Source organism: Pelobates fuscus, chromosome 5, assembly GCF_036172605.1.
Source record: "Pelobates fuscus isolate aPelFus1 chromosome 5, aPelFus1.pri, whole genome shotgun sequence".
In the NCBI taxonomy this organism is placed as follows: Eukaryota; Metazoa; Chordata; class Amphibia; order Anura; family Pelobatidae; genus Pelobates; species Pelobates fuscus.
Window position 1 is genome coordinate 357051536 of NC_086321.1, and position 13116 is coordinate 357064651.

At 40.8% G+C, this 13116-nt stretch overlaps 1 protein-coding gene across 1 annotated transcript; it reads right to left on the minus strand.

Moving 5' to 3' along the window:
* Positions 1-581: 581 nt before the first annotated feature.
* On the minus strand, positions 582-12671 carry GHRH (growth hormone releasing hormone). The gene is made up of 6 exons (XM_063453338.1): positions 12219-12671; positions 11098-11178; positions 4492-4620; positions 1941-2045; positions 1778-1864; positions 582-812 (listed from the first exon to the last, which is right to left on the minus strand). The coding sequence occupies exons 2-6, from the start codon at positions 11172-11174 to the stop codon at positions 764-766; spliced, it is 447 nt and encodes a 148-aa protein (XP_063309408.1). The 5' UTR covers positions 11175-11178; positions 12219-12671; the 3' UTR covers positions 582-763.
* Between the last annotated feature and the right edge of the window lie 445 nt (positions 12672-13116).

Sequence of the window (13116 nt, forward strand, 5' to 3'; positions counted from 1 at the left end):
TGGCACCATAACCACTACAGTGCACTGTAGTGATTAGGTGGTTGGAGTGTTCCTTCTTAGCTCTTCATGTGAGTTATATAAAGAGAAGTGTTCATAGTATAAAAAAAAGTGTATTTTTCTTTTCTAAAACTTCCTTTTACATTGATAATAATTTATAGGTAATACTAATGTGCTACATTATATTTCCCTATGAACATTGAAGTGTGTAAGTGTGTGTGTGTGTGTGTGTGTGTAAGCAATCAGTACTCTTGTTATATTAGTTAGATATTATATATTAGTTCAAGTATTTTGTTTCTTGAACACTAGAAAAATAGTTTTGGGTCATTCACTAGTATTCATTGTAGTGTTTCATTGCAGACTGAGCACCAGGTGTTGTAGTGACTAACCTTTTATATATAATTTTGTTTTCACTACAGTTGGGTTAAGTTTCTTCAAAGCCACTACACGACGTCACAATTTTGTCACATGAGGTCATAATATCTTCTCCATAAATTGGGCAGAAACAGCATATTTTCAGTAAAATGTTTTATTTCTAACAGAGAAAATACACCATAACTATTTCATGGAAAGAGCATGGACGCTTATGATATGAGACAATATTTATATGCACACCAGGAAGGAGTTAAGCCTTCATCTGCCATCTGAATATACATAGCAATTATATTCTTTTTTTCAGCAACTTCAGGTGGTTAAACCTCACTAATCCCTGCCTGTGGTTTTCACTTAACAGTGCAGTTCTCTCCTCTTTCCACCGGGGTAGCTGCTAAAGCCAGGCGTATGGAGGCTGCTCTTCTCTCCTTTCAGGACCTTCACTGGAATGAGACAGAGCTGTTACATGTTGTCTCTTTGGTATCCAAGTACAAAACATGTAGATGGACCCGTCTACAAATAAACACAAGCAGGCTGACACAAACAAACAAGCGGGGGGGGGGGGGGGGGGAAACAATGGCCCTCAAACAGACTTGCATGTTTCACGGTACACATAATACAGGTATAGTGGCACATGGTGCTTTTCATTACTGTTAGCATCAGAATGACTGACTCAGCAATGCTATATTATAATGTCTTTAACGTAAATTAAGGAGTAGTTAACCAAATGTTAGGCAAGCAGCTCTTCTCGTCAAATCTATGGTGCTGCTTTGGCACCATGGTCTTGTTAACAGTAGTAGGGCAGCTTGCTGCCTTTAGGAGGTGCCCTCGATGGAAGTGGTTACTTTTGTCCCAAGACATCGATCTGGAGAATAACTAGCAGGTCTAGACTGCACTTTCAAACATATGTTAAGAGAAAATCTATCCATAGATTTTGCCCCCGACCAACTGGGTCCTTAAAGAATACCTCCATAAATGATGAACTTGTAGTTAAGAGGATTAAGGTAAAATGTGTGTTACTGATAATGCCAAGTGCCTTACAGCTAATTTAACAAGCTCCAGTGCAGGGGTGCCCAAAAGGTAGATCCCCACATGTTTTAAAAGTACTGCTTCCATGATAAGGGATTCTGAAGGCATGCAAAGCATCGTGAGAGTTGTAGTCCAACATCTGGGGATCTACCCATTGAGCACCTCTGCTCTAGTGAATCAATAAGGCATTGAAATGAAGTACCAACGTAGCAGAATGTTGGAGATAATGTCTAATGAGCTCCTCCAACCAGCTCTGCTATTATGGCCTAATTTGACATTTGGTGTTTGGCGACTAAAAAATAAAAAAGTTTGATTATGAGAAACATCTGTACTAGATTATAGGATTTAACCGTAGGAACTAAAAATCATATCTGCTCACCTTTCCCTCAGAAGAGTCTCCAAAGCATCTCTAATTGTCTTGTCATTGTCACCAAGCTGCAGTCCTTTCCATTCCTTGTTGTCTTGCCTGTGGCACAATGAGTGTTCAGAAACCGTGGATAATAAGGTTTCCCCGTTTCCCCGTTTCCCCACTTCCTACTTACCCTAGTCGTTTTCCCATCATGTTCTGTAAGTACCGTCTGGCTGAGATCTGGCCCAGGAACTTTCTGTAGGTATTGGTGAACATAGCATCCACATGCCTCTCCATCCTAGTTATTGAACAAAAATGTTCTATAATTTGGTTTATGTAACATGTCAAAAGGCTTGTTAAGCACAGTGAGTCTTAATTCCTTATTGTCATGTTTGCAATCATTTTGATTCATGAAACTTTACTCCGGTCTGACGTAGTTTCTTTCTCATTCTTAAACCATAGGCTAACCTGGTGTTTGACGATTCATATGGGAGAAATATAGTCTTTGCTTTCCTTCTGTCTGACAAATCTCTTTTACCACACTGTATATTAAATGGCTATCATCTTAAAACACAAACAGCAGTGTGGTGGATTCTTTCAGATCCACAAAAGCTCTATATACTGCAGACTGAAGAAATCTGTTTTTATTATGTCATGTTTAATATTCTTGGCATTTATCAATCTCTTCAGATCTCTGCTGGGGAAGCTTCCTAAAAATCTACTTCTACCTCTATTCGGAGAAGCTGCATTAATAAGATTTAGTCGTTCTGGGACAGCGTCCAAAAAATAATTTGCCATACAAAAACATGTTTTAATACTTATTGCAGCATCTGTGATATTTCAACATACTAGTATGGGTTCTATAATATCAGTGGTGACACAGTTACTCAATGATCCTCAGACTCTGCACCCCTGAAATTTAAGATGGAACTGTTAGAATGGAGAATGTCATATCTGTGCAATAAATTAAATTTTTCTTGCAGAGGAGAGGGTAGAATTCTGGTCTCCTCTCGCTGGTCAGGGGTGAGTTCTTAATTCAAACATGTTTCTTACCCTTAGAACTGCGACTTACTTAACTAATTTCACTTTGTGGTTTTCATTTCTGTAATTGTATCCACACCTATCCCAGGTGCAATTTTCCCACAGCATTTATTATTGGGTCCCCAATGCACCTTTTGCACTGCAGCTTATTGCTGTTATTTGTTTTCTTGACACTTGTACAACATACCTTAAAAGTAATCTATAAAAATACATATATCTCTTTGGCGAACCTAATTCTTCTTAAAATGCGCACAGGCAAGACTTTTGCTTTTTTGGGTGGCGGGGGGGGGGATTTGCAAGTTTACCAACAATAATTTCCCTTTAAACTGTGGTTCAGTCATGTACGATATTAGTAATGAGGAACTTGTTGCTGGCAGACTAACAAAACTTGCGAACAGACATGATTTATTGTACAAAGGGATCATGGGAAATTTAGCTTAGTTTGCATGAAGTGCCTTGTCTGTGCCCTCTTAGAAGGGAGATGTGATGTCACAGCACAGGTCTATCAAATGGAATGTTTAAAAAAAAAAACGTGTTATAGCTACATTTGTGTGCTAAATACAAAACAGGGCTATTTAGTAAGGTGAGAATTGTCATGAATGCAAAATTAATTTTAGATTTAAGGCCAAAGTAGCTAATTGGACAAATTCTCCAAGTCACCTATGCTTCCAGGGCAGCTTCTTTGGGCTTAAATGTGAAATTCCCTTTCAATTATTATTATTTTATTATTTATTTAGAACCATTCGGCACATCTAGTCTGCCCAGTTTCCTAAATACTTTCATTAGTCCCTGGCCTTATCTTATATCTACAATAGCCTTATGCCTATCCCACGCATGCTTAAACTCCTTTACTGTGTTAACCTCTACCACTTCAGCTAGAAGGCTATTCCATGCGTCCACTACCCTCTCAGTAAAGTAATACTTCCTGATATTATTTTTAAAAAACCTTTGCCCCTCTAATTTAAGACTATGTCCTCTTGTTGTGGTAGTTTTTCTTCTTTTAAATATAGTCTCCTCCTTTACTGTGTTGATTCCCTTTATGTATTTAAATGTTTCTATCATACCCCCCCTTCTCGTCTTTCCTCCAAGCTATACATGTTAATATCCTTTAATCACGGGGGTAATAAAGTCATTAGATAGACAGAAAAGTAAACCCTTAAAGGAACACTATAGGATCAGCGTGGTGGTGTCTTCCCCTGTTGTGCAGTCTTAGCTTTGAATTATAAATGAAGAAATAAAGGAAATATGTTTTACATGCATTAATGCCCATTTGGTTTTTTTCCCCTGCTTGCTCGGCTGGCTGGAGTCCTTAAACATTCATACCCCATTAACACGTGTATAGTAAGACGTATACTTTTTAATATTATTTCAAGATAATATTGAGCATATGGAATATAGCGCCTTTCTCCCAGTGAGACTCAAAGCAATTTTCAGCACACCCCCTTAGAATTAACCAAATCAGCAGCTGAATAATAATAGATGTTATTATTACCAAATTGCTGATACTCATTTATCGACCTTGGATTTGAATTTATCTTGATTTTTTTTTTTTTTTTTTTTTTTTTTTTAAAACCAGCTCTGTAGTCGGGAGATTTACCAACTGAGCTACCTTACCAACACTGTAATTGGAGGACTTTCTCTTCCAGAGCTGTCACAGTTAAATTCATTTTGAGAGCAAATAAAACATTGATCGTGAAACTCACCTATTGTCCGAAAGTCCCCTTACAAAGTCTTCTTCTTGCTCATCCATCGATCGGTCATTACTCTGTATGGGATCGTCGCCCTGTGTCTGCAAGTATATCTCTCTGATAGATCTGGGCTTCTGCTTATAACTGTAGGATATAATGTGCGTTAATAAGAATAGACACATCACAAGCTGTTCCCTCTCTTAAAAAAAAATAACATAAATGGTTTATCTTGTAGAGTTGCTTCAATTTTAGCATTTAAATTCCTGCGACTGCTTCTTTAAGTTTGTTTCGGCAGGGCCTACTTCACCCGTCCTGTCTGTCAGCATTTATTTAATTATACAATTACTTTCTGTTGTATACCCCCACTGTATAACTGTAAAATAATCTGGCGCTCTTTGAACGCTTAGAATAATAAACATACCCCTGCCGTTTTTGTTTACTTTTTCCCTTATGTATATTCACTAAGGGAAACATTTACAAACCAGAGGTAAAATGAATGATTTGTTCTAATTTTACCGTGTTATTTTTATGGTCACTCCTTTTGTATCATCTTGCGAAAAAATTGCATCTACATTTTTTTTTTTTTTTTTTTTTTAAATAGCCACAAAAACAAAAAATTGGGTCATAGTTTGGCGTTTTTTTGCCCACATTTTGCAATATAGAGTTTAATTACAATTTGAAGTTTTTTGAGAAACCCAGCGAAAAATTGTGAACAACTGACACAGGAATTTCCCATTTTAGCCCTAAATAACCGAGCTTTAAACCTGCTGAGCTGAAATGCTCTAATTTATCTTAATGAGAGATGGCCGAAGGGTCGAAGTTTGTTGATCTCATGAGAACAGAGTGAAAAGCGGGGGTAACCCACAGAGAATTGGGAGCCCTCTACCCTAGCTGCCACTATTGACTTACTGTCTAGTTAGACAGCTACGGCCGAGTTTCTTTTTCCAGATTGGTGTCTCTTACCCAATGATTAAAGTATAGTTCAGTTTTTACACTGTTTATGTGAACCTAATATAGGCAATGGGAACAGACTTTCTCTCTCCCTATTTGCTCTAATTTATCTATTTCAGTCACACCTATGCAATCAGCTTGCAGATCGGCATAATTCCTGGTTTAGTAAATAAGATGTATGCAGGAGCCTGTGTTACAGTCAATTAGGGAGAAAACAAAAAAGTACATTTGTAATACAGAGTACCATGTTAAATACTCTACACCAGGAGTGCCCAAAAGATAGATCCCAGATGTTGAAGTACTACAACTCCCATGATGCTTTGCATACCTTTGTAATGGCTTTAGAATATCAAAGCATTATGAAAGCTGTAGTTTTTAAAACATCTGGGGGTCTACCTTTTAGAGACCCCTGCTCTACGCTATATATTCCTGAATTGGTTATCTTAATTTAACCCCTTAAGGACCAAACTTCTGGAATAAAAGGGAATCATGACATGTCACACATGTCATGTGTCCTTAAGGGGTTAAATGTATCAAATACAGTGTTTAGTTCACCACAATTTACAGTTTAGTAAATTGTTAATAAATTCTTCACAATTTAAAAATAGGGCTTATCTAGACTATCCCACCGCAAAGTCATGATTAAAAAAACAAGTATAGACACATGAACACTAGCCGCTGTATATCTTCCTAAAGCCGACATTGAAACACATTAAAATAATAAGTCAGGTGTAAAGCACAACATACACCGTCAAATCAATGGGATTTTCTTTACTGAACCTCCAATAATCAGTTTCCAAGCGTTCCATCTTTCTTTCATTTTCCAGCCTCGTGATATTGTATGGGTTAATACAATCGTGATCATGAAGATGAAAGGATTTATGGATGGGCAGAGAAAGAGCAATCGAGAGGGAGAAAGAAGAGAGAATGTCTTCAAACAGATGTCATCGTGACCCAACTCACAAGAGGGTACACTTGGCTCTTATCTCATCTCATAAAGAGAGAATATCATTGGTCGGGCTTATAGCAAAGAATACACAGGGTTAACAGTCACCGGTAGCATCTGTTTCACTATATTGCTATTGCAATTTATATACAGCTCTGGTTACATTTATACTTTCCGTGTTCACCTCCATCCCAACATTCTCCTTAATTTTCTTACCAGGGTATATTGGATAGATATGTTTAATTGGGATTGGGGGTTGCAGGCTATAGCGTTGAACTGTATAATATTGGTGGCACTATTGCGTAATTGCTATAGATAATATTAGGCCGTTAAAGTTTTTTACATTTTTTTTTTTTTATTCTTTATTTTTATTGTGCATGAGGTAACAACAGGCTTGTAGAGCCACAACAGCTGCTACAGGCTTTTTCATAACATTTTAGTATTTTAAAGTGTGGCAGATTAAACAGCACATTTTACTTTTAGGAAAACATGAGAGTAACTAACTACATAACATCGATGAGTTGGTTTAGACATGCTAAGCTAGACAAGTTTATGAGGAGTTAGGTCACGTTTACAATTATGTTAACTACATGACTTTGCGTTCCTGAGGGGGTCAAACAGGTATACTTATGCCTTATTTACACCTGCTTGGGTGCTCGCTTTAATTAAGGATCCAGAGGAGCCTGGCAGGAAGGGGGGGGCCAAGGGATAGACACAGAGTGGAAGGGGTGTCATAGTATCAGATTATCAACGTTATGGTTCAAACATAGCTGTAGGTTATACAGTAAGTAGTGCTGCCGTCAGCCGATGCCTTGCGGGGCAACAATGTCGTCCCGGTATGGTGCTCTGTGTCTCGCTTTCGGTGATCCGAGAGAGCAGGCAGCTGTGTCTTCCGTGGGGTGGTGTGGTTCGTCCATTGGGTAAGTCATAGTCCCGGTCGTAGGTCGTACTTTTGGCTGTAGTTGTGAGCCGCTGTGGGTCCGCTGCAAGTGCTCTGGGGTCGCTGCTTTTTCCGGCTTTACCGGTCGGCCATATGGTGCTGAGATTCTCCGGGGTTGTGGTATCGCCATTGTTTGTAGGCGGTGTGGCCTTTGCTGTTTGCAAGCTTGCGTTGCCTTCTTTCGGGTTGTTGCTCCCGTACCACGTTTGCCCCTAGTGTGTCTCCGAGCAGCAGCCTTTAATTCAGCCTCTCTCTGTTGCCTGGGCGCCTTGGTAGGGGAGTTCGGGAGAACTTCCATGCCCCTTTCCCTGGCCTTCTGTGCCCGACCCCTTGGTGTGCCGTCGGGTGTTGTTGCCGGTTCCGGGGGTCTCTGAAGTGCCTCCAGCTTGGCCCAGAATGCTTAAAAAAATTTGTTGAGTCTGAGCTCGGTTTCGCTGGCGGCGGTGCAGGAAACGGTGGTAAGCGAAGCGTCTGCCATATTTTGGGCCTTAGGTGTGCCGCCTAGACCTTGTGGCCGTTCTGTGTGTGGTCGGCTTGTCCGCGGGCTCTTGTGAGGGTGGCCCGGGATAACCCCCGCCGGGCCATAGGGGGCGGAACGAGGGCTCCTGGCCATGTTTCCAGCCACTTTTGGTGGCAGGAGAGCAGCCGCCTCTCCCGCGCTTGCCACGCTTGGAGGCCGTTTCGTGGTATCTGGTGTACGTCTCATGGAATGTCGCTTGACAGGTATCTGTGTATTCCTCTCGTCGTGCCCCTACACCGGGTAACCTTTAGTTTTAGTTTAGTCGCTTATTTTCCTTTTTATTTCGTTTAATGTGGTCCCCTGTGCCGGAGCTCTGGAGGCACGCGTCCTCTCTGCTCCACGGTCAGGCCCCGCCCCCCAAGTTTTTTTAATTTATTATATTTCTTAAGTATTACATGTATTATGACATTAGGTAAGGACTGATAACGTTTACACTGATATAAAATTTTTATTAATGGTATATTTTATTAATCGTTACTGTGTTTCTGATCTGATGCCAACTGTTTCATTGTCTTTGTATGTACACTGCATGGTGATAGTTGAATCTTATCTGAATAGACGTCAAGGTGCTTTTAGGCTACAACTCCCATAAGGCTAAGGCAGCCATTTGCCTACAGAAGATGTCAAGTGTTTCAACACAACAGTAATTTTAGGAGCACATGTGGGCCAGCCCTTTCCTTTATTTCAATCCCCTATGCCAGGTATAGGCAACCATCGGCATTGCAGATGTTTTGGACTACACCTCCCATGATGCTTTGCCAGCATTATGGGTGTAAAAGCATTATGGGGGATGTAGTCCACAACATCTGGAGTGCAAAAGGTTGCCTACCCCTGCGCCTATGCACATCTTACATGTATATTTGAAAGTAGTGAATCCGGGTGGACAAATGCCTCCAACAAGCTATGCGCATGTATGTCTGTCCAGTAGCAGGGGCTGACTGATGGACCACCACCCATTTGTACCCAATTGTCTGCATCCACGTTGTTAAAAAAACATATTGTGTGGTGCTTTCATTCTGCATTCTTCAGTCTGCTGCCTATGAAGTGAGATAGGGTATTTAATTTTGTTAGTTGGGCAAGAAATTGGGTAGCAGTGACGGTATTCTCACAAAAGGTTCATGAAACATTATTTATATTGTATCATTTTTATACTGTTGTAAGCTTGTTTTTTCCTAATTACTTAGCTATTCATTAGACTTAAGTGAATGGGCACTTCTGTACCTGTGTGTATATAGAGCTAGACTTGTGCTTGAACGCATCAATGTGTCCTGATTTACTTGTTGAGTCTTTTTTTTATTGAATAAGGCTTCACAGGTAAATACTGGACAGATCGATTCATTCGTACCAGCTGAAAAGCATTAAATCACAAGTCTGCTATTCATTATTATTCTATAATGCATTCTGTTTCTGATTAATATCTAAAGGCTTGACAACATACATGGCACAAAGACAGTCCCAATCCCATCTGTGTACACCTTTATCTTTACGCCTAACTCCATATACATAGAGCTACAGAGGCGCCCACCTAATTACTTAAATAGATTGTCTTTCCAACACGCTTATTTTTGCCAAAATGTAATTCTGTCTATTCGCCAAAGACAGAATAGTGTACAATTAACCTGGAAACTGGTTAAAATAGATTAAAATAGCATATTGTAGGGGGCGGGGCCGGACCGCCGAGCGGGAAAGTCGCATGAAAGAGCAGCTCCTGCTACTTTACAGCCAAAACCGTGCATAAAATCGACAAAAAAATGTTAATTTCGGACCGACAGCAACAGTTCTCAATGCCGAAGAGGTGCTGGTTCCAGGGAGAGGCCGGCTATTCAAGTTTCAGTCCCCTGGAGGGAAGGTCGCCGTCAGACCGGGCGAGGCCTTCACCGGCGGTGAGTGGGGCAGACGGCCGCTGCCCCACTATCCTGCCAGAAAGCACCCGGCCAGAGACCCAGCCCCGGGCGGAACCGGCCCCGCTTCCCCCCCCTATGGACCGGGGGGGTGATCCCGGTCCTCACCCAAAGGCTACACGAGCAAGGCCCAGGGAGATTGTCGCCCCGCATGGGGACCCAGGCGCACTACCTAAAATGGCGGACGCCATGTGTACTGCAGCGGGAGAAACGGGCCACCACCACAACGAGCCCTCGGCAAAGATCAGCACTGCGGGTAGGAGCCTGGATGTAGCGGAGAGGCCTGCGACCCTCATACCTCGCACCATAGCTCACCAAGCGAGGCCTACACTATCTCGCCACCGAGAGATACCACGGGTAAGCGGGGCACGTAATGGGACAAAACTGCTGAAAGTGCTTACCTACCATGGCGTACAGGGACTACTACACACAGCGACATGCCCTCACAAACCGACCACAAGCTTGCCCGCTGACCATAAGCTCTGCAAGGCGGCAGCCCAAACGAAGGGGCGCAGACGACACCAAGCGACAGACCTCCTCAGACATAAAATGTATCCCAATGGACTCTGCCAAGCTGAGGCCCGACCCGGGCGGCCTGCAGGACACCAAACACTTGACTCTGCCCAAACTCCCACTCCGGCGGAAAAGTGTACCCGACAACCCTATCTAGCCCAACGAGTCATCAGCTGTACAAGAAGCGACGCATATCGAAGAGGCAGCTTCTCCGTCCCACGGACATTTCCCAGGGCCTACACCAGCAAGCGCAAATCAGACCAGCCTGGGTGATACTACTCATCTAGACCCATCTTAAGAGCATGTTAAACCTCAGAACTCCTGAGTAAATATATTGAGGCTAATACATGGTTAAACATAGCCCACTTAAACGCCACGTACAGCCTAACCGAGCGCATGACCTTTATTTTGGCCTACCACTTATATTTTTTGTTTTCCTCACTATACATCTCAATTGTATCTAGCATGTTCCAACGTAATACAAAAAACAAAATGTGCAGTTTTTACGTGCCTATCTGAAAAATCTGTTGACTAATCTATGCGTGCTGTTGTGGCACTTTTGCTATACTTGTAATTCTTCTTGCACAGTAAAAATAAAGAATTAAAAAAAATAAAATAAAAAAAAAAAAAAAAAAAAAAAATAGCATATTGTAAATATGGAGTTGGAGATTTTTTTTTATTTGTCTATTTTCAATTTAAATTTGCGGTTCAGTTTTCAATTCTTCACATTTACTGGTTTTGAAAATAAACCGCAGCTTTGAACTAAGTCACTATTTATTGAATAGACCCTTCCAAAAAATATTTGCCTTTTGCCGAGACTACTGGTGAAAGCAGTGAGGATGGTACATACCTGTAATTCGGATACAGAATGTCACATTGAACACACCAGCCGAGATGGAGCAGCACAAGGTATAGGGACAAGTGCATTGTTCTGAGGGAAAGGGAGATACAAAGCACACAGTCATAATTTCACATTGGGGTGGGGGGGGGGGGGGGAGGGGAAGATACAATATTTAACATTCCCCATATTTGTTTGCTGAGATAGGTGACTTTAAGTAGCCGTGTAAAATTAAAAACTGTATTATCATGTGTGTGTAGTAACTTAATCTGCATTTTGTATACATTTTGGTCTCTACAGCAGCACCATTGCTGAGCAATGCATGTGCCGTCTTTGCCCCCAATTTCCTTTTTTTTTTTTTTTTTTTTTAACTATATCCAGACCAGATTCCTTTTGGGTTAAGCACCCCATCCTGCCCCCAGGTTCAGATGCCTCTTTGTAGGTGACCACAGGAAAGTATAAATTTGAGGAGGTTTTGGATAGCAAATGCAATGTCACTTTAATTACAATTTTAATTTGGTATAGAGCAGATATACGATATGCATTGTGAGTATATAAATCTAAGTACTATCACTTTAATTGTTTAGTTTTGACACTCTTTTTTTTTTTTAATTGTGTTTCTTATCACTTCAGTTTGCAATATATATATATATATATATATATATTTTCACAATGCTCTTACAACAGATTAATTAAATACACTCCAGTGATTTAGCACGAGCATTATTGAATTTGCCTCCTATGTTGGAATTAGTGTAGGACCCACCACCATTGAGGTACTGTGACGTAGTGGTGGGCTTAACATGATATGACCTTATGGTAGAACTGAATCCCCATGATTTTTAGTAGCCTTGTAAAATGTAAAGCTGTGTTTTTGTGTGTGCGCTTTTCCTTAATCTGTATTATGTGTTAATTTTGGTCTCTATGGCAGCAGCTTTGCTGAGAAATGGAGGTACTAGGTGTACCTCCAATTCCTTTTTTTTTTTTTAACTTCTTATCAACAGACATTTTTTGTGAGGTGGGAGGAGAGTTAAGTCATAAAGTATAACATTTTAAAATCTTGTCATGTAACAGAGCAATAATTGTATATACATTGCATTCTGTACCTCTGTGCTGGTTACAGAGTTACTTACGGTCTTTGGGATATTCGATCTTCTTCCCTGTTTCCAAGATTTAGGTTTAGAGTGCGCACTCGATCGCTGGAAGTGCTGAAATATGTGCCGAAGAGCAGGAGAGATTTAGTTTCTCGATATAAAAGAACTTCTTTATATACCCCTTAGGCTGGGGGACTGGAGATAAAAGGAAAGGAGGGGATGACGTATACGGGGTAATTATCCTCTTACACACTCATCTTGGACAGATCTGTATGTGACAGTGATAGATCTAGATTAGGGCTCAGCGTGTTCATTTCCAGTGCGGAGATACTCTGCATTATTATATAGTGCAGGATGTTCTTGCACATCATCGTGCTCTGGGTCCGTGTATCCACTTTGCTAATTTGTCTTTTTCCCTTACAGCAGGCTTGCTTTAACTCATTATACAGAGCATGGATCGTGGTTAATATAAAGCGTTTAATATTATACAGTGAAATATTTCATCGCCAGTATAAAGAAATTAAACAACGATAGGAAATTCATTGTTTTGACTGTTCATAAGAAATTTTCCGCGTTACAGACATGGAAAACCTTAGCAGCCCAGATGTTTGTGAATTACACTTGTCATAATGCACAGACATCTGGTTGGCCAGGTTATACCTGACTTTGCTATACGCACACATAAATGAAAACTAAAAAGGCCAACATTTTAACCTCATCAAACAGAGGTTCTTCATCACGTAGAACAAGCCACATAACTCTGGCAGTGCATGAGTTAAAGGAAGAGTCCAAGCCCCTGAAGACAGTCTGCTTGATGAGCTGCTTGAGAGGTTTAATAGCATGTCCTATTTATCTTATTTTATAAAAGTGCTGATTTGACGACACCTCGTTGTAAAACTGACAGCTGGGAGAGTTTCCTTGATGGGAGAGCTAGCAA

Excerpts from the sequence above, each read along its gene's own strand:
- GHRH (XM_063453338.1), bottom strand. The coding sequence starts at position 11,174 with ATGCACTTGTCCCTATACCTTGTGCTGCTCCATCTCGGCTGGTGTGTT. Across the intron at positions 4,621-11,097 it reads ATTCTGTATCCGAATTACAG|TTATAAGCAGAAGCCCAGAT; the intron begins GTATGTACCATC and ends TATATCCTACAG. Across the intron at positions 813-1,777 it reads GAGACTCTTCTGAGGGAAAG|TGAAGGTCCTGAAAGGAGAG; the intron begins GTGAGCAGATAT and ends GTCTCATTCCAG.